We start from the raw sequence: 7,012 nt of genomic DNA, 5'->3' as shown, positions 1-7,012 counted from the left end.
CGATTCTCGCTGCAACCCTCATGCCAACTCGCTCTGGAGTGATGTGCATTTCCGTTTTCTTCTTCTTCTCCACCCACCACGTTGTGTGTATGCTTGCGGCCGCAGGCCGACGGCTCCGCCTGCGATGCCCGAGTGCTGGCCGCCGGTGTAGCACCACGATCACGAGCGACGAGCCGGCTGTCCTGAGCGAGACCAGAGTATTCACCGCTGAAGACGTCACCGCGTTTGCGCGGCTGACAGGCGACGACAACCCGCTACACGCGGATGTGTCGTTCGCCTCTTCGGAGCGGTACGGCGCGCGCGTGGTGCATGGGATGCTCTACGCGTCCATGTTTGGCGCCATCGTCGGCGTCCGCTATCCGGGCAGCGTCTATATCTCGCAGAGCCTCTCATTCAGACGGCCCGTCTTTCTCGGCGACGCGGTGACGGCAACGCTGACGTTGCGCCGCTCGGGGGGCGGCGGACGGCTGCTCGACTTTGAGACGACCGCCGCCAACCAGCACGGCGAGCTCGTAATCTCGGGCGATGCGCGCGTGTTGCTGCCACGCGCGGCGCGGCGCCCAAGACAGGCTGTGGCTGACCCAGATGGCATCAGCCGCCCGTCAGGCTAGCATTCCGAGATTCACGATATGATTGTTGTGAGCGCGCCTAAGCACACCACGTTTTCCTCTGGGAGGGTTTGCCTAACGATTGCTCTAGTGCATCTACATTCCATCCGAAGAATATATTTCCTCGAGGGCCGCGGGAGGGGCCGCCGGACAAGAGACATATTCATCACCGCACACCGGCTATCCCTCCTCGGCGCGGCCCGGCACCCGCCCCTCCCTCACGGCCTTGCTGAGCGCGTTGCACAGCGCCTGCCTGTCTGCCAGCCTGCTCACACCGTGCTCGTCCCGCAGCGAGGCGAGGAAGCTCTGCCTCGAGGAGGTCGCCGCGGCTGCGGCCGCCTCGAGGGTGAGCGAGGGAGGCAGCGCCGCCGCGAGGTGCCCGAGGCCCGCGCCTTCGCAGAGCCCGCGCAGTCCTCCGCTGACAGCCGGCAGCTGCGGCGCCACCTCCCGACCAGCCGGTGGCGCCGGCCTGCCCGACTCGACCCACCCGTTGAGCCCGCCTCGGAGCCGCGCCATCCGAGTCAAGGGCAGGCCCAGCTCGAGCAGGAAGGCCATCACATACACCTCGCGGCCCGCCGTTATGCCTGCGTTGGGCCCGGCAGTGTTTGCAAAGAAGCAGAGCTCGCCTGCCTGCGAGCCAACCAACTCGTCGACGAGCGCCTGGACCTTGCCGCGGCTGAACATGAGCGTCGACTGCGGCAGAGACTCCGCGCCCGGCAACGAGGCCTTCTGAAACTCCGGGGCGTCGCGCGCGTCGAGGAGCCGGACGCCCTCCCCCGCCCGCAGGCCGTCGACCTGCTCGGGCGTGAGCCACCGCACCTCCTCGTCCGGGAGTGTGGCGCCCTTGCCGTATCCCACTCCGACCATTGCGCTTTCCTAGCGCTTTCCTAGCTTACGCCGGGTCGGTCGGCCCTAGCTGACGCCGGGTCGGTCGAGACGGAGCCCTAGCTGACGCCGGTCGGCCGTGAGTCGAGGTGTGGCAACCCGTTCAGGAAGAAGTCACCCGTGTCCCCGCCGCCCCGCTACCCCGCGCGCGCCCATGACGGCGCCGTTGGTTGGTCGAAGCGCCCATGACGGCGCCCATGACGGCCTAGTTGGTCGAAGCGCCGACCTTTAGGTCTAACAATACATACACAACCCCCTCTCCATTTTCTCCCAGCCAGTACCGTCGGGTCTCTATTTTAAGATGAGGTTTAAACAGCAATAGATCCGGGTGTAGTGCCGGATCAATTCCTGGAGCCAGGGGGACCGATTCGCGCTTGCCAAGGGACCAATTGCTGGAAGCCCGCGCAGCCTGCGCTCCGGCCGGCAGAGGGCTTGCGACCCGTGGCAGGGTGACAGCCCGCCGGTGGGCGAGCCAAACTCTGGCGGAGGCAGCCCGCTCAGCCCCAGGCGCCCCTCGAACCGGAGGGTGGTCTGCCGCCGCTGCGCGTTGGGCGCGCAGAGGGCGGGAGACATCAGCTTCGCGCCACAGGTGACCTGGGGGACCGATTCTCGGCAAGTTGGCAGGACGGGCACTGTGAAGGATCGATTGCTGTACAACGAGGGACCAATTCCGTGAGGGCTGGGTATCGATTAGGCCGCTTGAGGGCCGGATCTATTGCTGTTTACCTCATCTTAAAATAGAGACCCGACGGTAAGTAAGCTAAAAGTACGTACACTGAAAATCCTGCAAAGGTAGGTGGGGACGTGACTGTCCTCGCCCCAGCCCTAGCTAGCTTGGGATGTCGGTTTTATCAATTCATTTATGTCGCTAGGGGAAACCCAAAGCGCGGAGCTAACCCTCGGAGACCTACCTAGCTCCGAGTGACCGTGTTTGTTATGACCCCCCCCGATGAACACACCAGTGAGGGTGGGCGAGACGATCGAGGGGTCCCGTACCATGCGGAATCGGCCCTATCCGGTGCTCAAGTGCTCAAGCTCCGAGTAGAGGGGACGTTCTGCAGTTAAGGGGAAACCCGGTACACGGTACCAACCCTCGGAGACCCGTGTTATGGCCCTGCGACCGCGCACCCCCAGGGCTCTCAGCCCGCGCAGCCCGATGCCGAGCATCCGGCCCGGTGTGGGTGCGCTTCTTAGCTCCCCGGCCCTGGATGTGAGGTTAACGACCGCACTCCAAGTGCTCCAAGTGCCCCGCATGACGAAGAATAGTTGTTGATCTAACTACATCGGCTGTAGTGAATGAACCGACCCTCTCAATCTGTCACTCTCTCTAACCACAGAGAGCGCTGCTGAGACGGACAAGAAGACGGGATGCGCCGCTAGCAGAAGGACGAGAACGGCGGGGGAGCGCGGATAGGACGGTTTTCTTCATTCCCACCTTCACGCGCGAGAGCAAGCCGACGCCAAACACAACCTGGCAGAACAACATCTACTTTGTGGGTTGAGCGCTCCCTTACAGCATGAGCGCGGCGCAGCCGCATCAGGCGCAGGCGCAGGAGTCGGTCGGCGCGGCGGCGCTCTACGGCTCCCACGCCTTCCAGCCTCACCCCGGCCAGCACGGCCCGGCGCCGGCGATGAAAGTGGTCCTCTCTATGTAAAGGGGACGCACGGAGTACGGAGAGCGTGCCGTTCCACCAAGACCGAGCGCTACGCGCTGACACGCGTGACTAACTACACGGCTACGCGGCAAGGCCCGTCGGACTATACACGACACAGACGTCACCCGCCTCCGTGTGCACAACCCACAATCCATTGCGGTCAGCCGAGACGTCATCAATGTCGACCGTCAACACGTCAGGCGTCGTCTGCTCGGGCGTGGTGGATTTGCTGCTCGGCAGGTTCCGGCGCCATCTCGCAGAAAAGATAGACATGCCGAGGATGATAAAGACGAGGCCGGAAATGCCGATGACGATTGTCTGTGGCTGGTACGAAGTTTGGCTGAACGCCGGCGAGCAATAGCGCATCACACGTCCACGCCTCTCCACGCATGGAGGCAAAGATGGCGGCGCCATTTGCGGAGTCACCACAGGCGCGCTCTGCGGAGTCACCACGGGCGGCTGCGGCGGCTGTGATGGCGGTGCGGATGCCGAGAGCAGTGGGTCGGAAATTTGGCTGAGCACCAGGTACGCAAGCCCACAGGGCATGGTCGTTTGGCTAGGGCCGCGGCGTGCGAGCAGCTCGAGGGAGGCGACGTGTGACACGGGATTCGTTCGATCCCGAGAACCGGCCGAGATGTAAAGAAGAATTTTGTAAACAAGAATGTTACAACCACCTGCCGAGCGCGGTCAGGCTGGGCACAAGCCGCGGGCGGCGCGGGCGCGGCGGCCGCGGCGGCGGCGGCGGCGGCGGCGAGGTCAAGAGCAACAAGAAGAACTGGGCGAGCGTCGCCCGCGGAGCCGCCCGCTCCTCCTCCGACGGCGGCCCACTCCTCGAGTCCAACGAGCCCTCCCTCTACGAGGGGAGCGACGAGGATTTCTAGGAACGGCCGCCGAGCCCTTCCCGCAGCGCAACCCTAGCAGCGCAGCGGGCAGGGCGGCTCGCGCAGCGCGCGCGCGACCGCGCACGCGCGCGCGCATGCGAGCACGCACGCGAGCGAGCGAGCGAGCGAGCGAGCGAGCGAGCGAGCACACACACACACACACACACACACACACACACACACACACACACACACACACACACACACACACACACACACACATGTTGTACACATGCACAGACACACAGCCCCTTCCCCTTCCTCAAGGGCGAGGACACGCGCAGGGGTCGCACTTCTAGCGAGGCCCACAGAGTGGGAGACTCCTATCACCGCCACTGCCACCCACGTGTCAGTCTGCCTGTGGTAGAAGAGACTGCCGGTGAGACGTCGGAGGAAGGTCGCTAGTCGAGAGAGATCGCCAGTGGATAGGGAGTCCACCGTGCTGCGAGCCTGTCGCTGTCCCTTGTCAGGAGCAGGAGAACTAGGAGAGCGCAACCAGTAGGAGGCCCGCGCTTGCCCCCGTGCCGCCGGGTGCAACCTGTCCTATACGAGAGATGGGATTCCTGTCGTGAGGGTGAACCCCCTGCCCAGCCCCCCTCCGTGTCGCGATGCGCTCCCCGCTCCCGTTCCCCTGTGTCCCCGATCGTCCTACAAGATCCTGCTTGTGCAGGTGGGGACCCTGTCCTTCTCCCACCCCTCGTTTGGCGTGTCCGTTGTATTTATTTATTTATTACCTGCCTGGCACGAAACTGGGCACGGCCGCTCCCTCCCTTGGGTTGTCTGTTTTGTTTCTTTCTTTCTTTACACTGGGCACGAGACTGTAAAGAAGAATTAACCACCTCCCGCGCCCCGGGGAGGGGAGGCGATATAACCCAACGCCGCCACCCTCGCCCGGGGAGTCGGGCACGGGATCGCCACCCGCGGAGTCAACAAGATCAGACAGAGAAGGCGAGACGGCGGCGAGGCCGCGGTCGAAGAAGTATAAGAGGGGAAGGCGGGCTCCGCAGCCGACGCCGGACCATCGGAAAGCGAACAGGCGGAGGGAGGACCGGGAGGAGAGGGGAGCCCCCTCGGATGGGGGGTGGGGGGATCGGCCGGAGGAGCCCTGAGTGGCGATGTCGGGTGAGAGCGTACGTCATGCTCGTGTCTGGTGTTTACTAGCTCCGAGTAGAGGGGGCGTTCCGCCGCTAGGGGACACCCAAAGCGCAGAACCAACCCTCGGAGACCTGTGTTTACTTTATGGCCCTTTCCCTGCGAACGCGCACCCCCCAGGGCTAGGGCTCTCTTGCCCGTAACCCGATACCGATCATCCGGCCCGCTGGGTGCGCTTCTCAGCTCCCCGGCCCTGGATGTGAGGTTACCGACTGCACTCCAAGTGCTCCAAGTGCACATTAGGATATCAAGTGCTCAGTTCAAGAAAACCAGCGGCGGCGGCGTCTCAGAACGAGGTCGAGGGGGCGATGAGTCAGAGGATGAAACAGCAGGAGAGAGAACGACGAGACTCGAGAGTGGAAAGAACGCGAGGTGGCATGAAGCTTGATTGAAGCAAACCGTGTGTTGATCTTGTGATCTATCTAACAGCGAACTTTGGCTGCAGTACGACCCTCTCAATCTGTCACTCTCTCTAACCACAGAGAGCGCTGCTGAGACGGACAAGAAGACGGGATGCGCCGCTAGCAGAAGGACGAGAACGGCGGGGGAGCGCGGATAGGACGGTTTTCTTCATTCCCACCTTCACGCGCGAGAGCAAGCCGACGCCAAACACAACCTGGCAGAACAACATCTACTTTGTGGGTTGAGCGCTCCCTTACAGCATGAGCGCGGCGCAGCCGCATCAGGCGCAGGCGCAGGAGTCGGTCGGCGCGGCGGCGCTCTACGGCTCCCACGCCTTCCAGCCTCACCCCGGCCAGCACGGCCCGGCGCCGGCGATGATGATGCACGCTGCGCAGGCCGGTTTCCCCCCCCAGCCACAGATGCAGGGCCTGAGCCCGGAGGCTCGGATGCAGCTGGCGCAGCAGCAGCACCCGCAGCACCACTTCGCCCACGCGCCGGCCGGCGGAACGGCCCTGGCAGCCCAGCCTCCTGCGCTCTGCGCGGCGGCGGGCGGCTGCTCCTCCGCTCATGGAGCCTGCTTCACGAGCGGCCTGCAGCCGATGGACTTCTCGTCGCAGCCGGCGCTCGGCCAGCCGCAGCACGGCATGCACTACGCGCAGCTCGCGCACCAGCACATGGCGACGCCGCCTCAGCTGCACATGGCGGCACGGCCGGCGCTGGTCTACGCGACTGTGCAAAACTACCAGCAGCCGGGCTCCTACCCGCCGCTCGCGCACGGCTCGCGGTCGGCGTGCGCGCCCAACACGCAGCCGCACCTGCCGTCACCGCAGATGACGCCGCAGATGACGCAGCTGGCGCAGCAGCAGCTGGCGCAGCAGCAGCGGCAGCAGCAGCAGCAGCGCACGTCCGATGTGTCGGCGCGGGCGGTGGCGCAGCAGATGCAGGCGGCGCAGCCGCCGAGCTTGGGCCCTGCCGCGCACCAGCAGGTGCAGGCGGTCGTGCAGCAGATGGCGGGCACCGTCCTCCCGCCGGGGAGGGCGATGCATCACGCCCTCCTCGCGCCGGCGGCGGTGGACGGCCGTCACGCCGTCAACGCCTGCTGCGCCGCCTCTGCCGCCGCTGGTGGGGGCGGCGCCCTCGCAGGCGCGGGCGCGGGCTCCGCCGTCGTTGGCGCTGCCGCGCCCGCCAAGAAGCCGCGGCAGCGCCGCACCGACGGCGAGCCGCGCAAGCGGGCCAAGAAGGAGCCCGTCGCGCCAGTCATGGCCGAGGACGGCGTGACGCCCGTCTACCCGTGCCCGCAGTGCGGCAAGCGGTTCGACTCGCGCGCGGCGCGCCTCTCCGCGCGGCCGCCTCCGCGCGCCGCCTCGCCTCACTCACCCGCCCCTACCCCCGCATAGGCCCTCTCCGGCCACACGCGCTTCTGCTCGGG

At 65.5% G+C, this 7,012-nt stretch overlaps 4 protein-coding genes across 4 annotated transcripts; 2 read left to right on the top strand and 2 right to left on the bottom strand.

The window, feature by feature from the left end:
• Positions 1-191: 191 nt before the first annotated feature.
• Positions 192-431, top strand: EMIHUDRAFT_47861 (hypothetical protein; the record flags this gene model as incomplete). The annotated part of the gene is made up of 1 exon (XM_005790816.1): positions 192-431. A coding segment is annotated over one exon (240 nt), but the record flags the coding sequence as incomplete, so codon positions are not given.
• A 357-nt stretch (positions 432-788) lies between these two features.
• On the bottom strand, positions 789-1,475 carry EMIHUDRAFT_109347 (hypothetical protein; the record flags this gene model as incomplete). The annotated part of the gene is made up of 1 exon (XM_005790815.1): positions 789-1,475. The coding sequence occupies one exon, from the start codon at positions 1,473-1,475 to the stop codon at positions 789-791; it is 687 nt and encodes a 228-aa protein (XP_005790872.1).
• A 1,015-nt stretch (positions 1,476-2,490) lies between these two features.
• Positions 2,491-3,148, top strand: EMIHUDRAFT_224511 (Hypothetical protein; the record flags this gene model as incomplete). The annotated part of the gene is made up of 4 exons (XM_005790814.1): positions 2,491-2,519; positions 2,628-2,736; positions 2,877-2,911; positions 3,010-3,148. 4 exons carry the CDS (start codon positions 2,491-2,493, stop codon positions 3,146-3,148), a joined length of 312 nt encoding a protein of 103 aa, XP_005790871.1.
• An 81-nt stretch (positions 3,149-3,229) lies between these two features.
• Positions 3,230-3,562, bottom strand: EMIHUDRAFT_224510 (hypothetical protein; the record flags this gene model as incomplete). Its single annotated transcript, XM_005790813.1, has 1 exon — positions 3,230-3,562. One exon carries the CDS (start codon positions 3,560-3,562, stop codon positions 3,230-3,232), a length of 333 nt encoding a protein of 110 aa, XP_005790870.1.
• Between the last annotated feature and the right edge of the window lie 3,450 nt (positions 3,563-7,012).

Source organism: Emiliania huxleyi, assembly GCF_000372725.1.
Source record: "Emiliania huxleyi CCMP1516 chromosome Unknown EMIHUscaffold_118, whole genome shotgun sequence".
NCBI classification, from domain to species: domain Eukaryota; phylum Haptophyta; order Isochrysidales; family Noelaerhabdaceae; genus Emiliania; species Emiliania huxleyi.
This window is presented reverse-complemented; position numbering and strand designations above follow the sequence as displayed.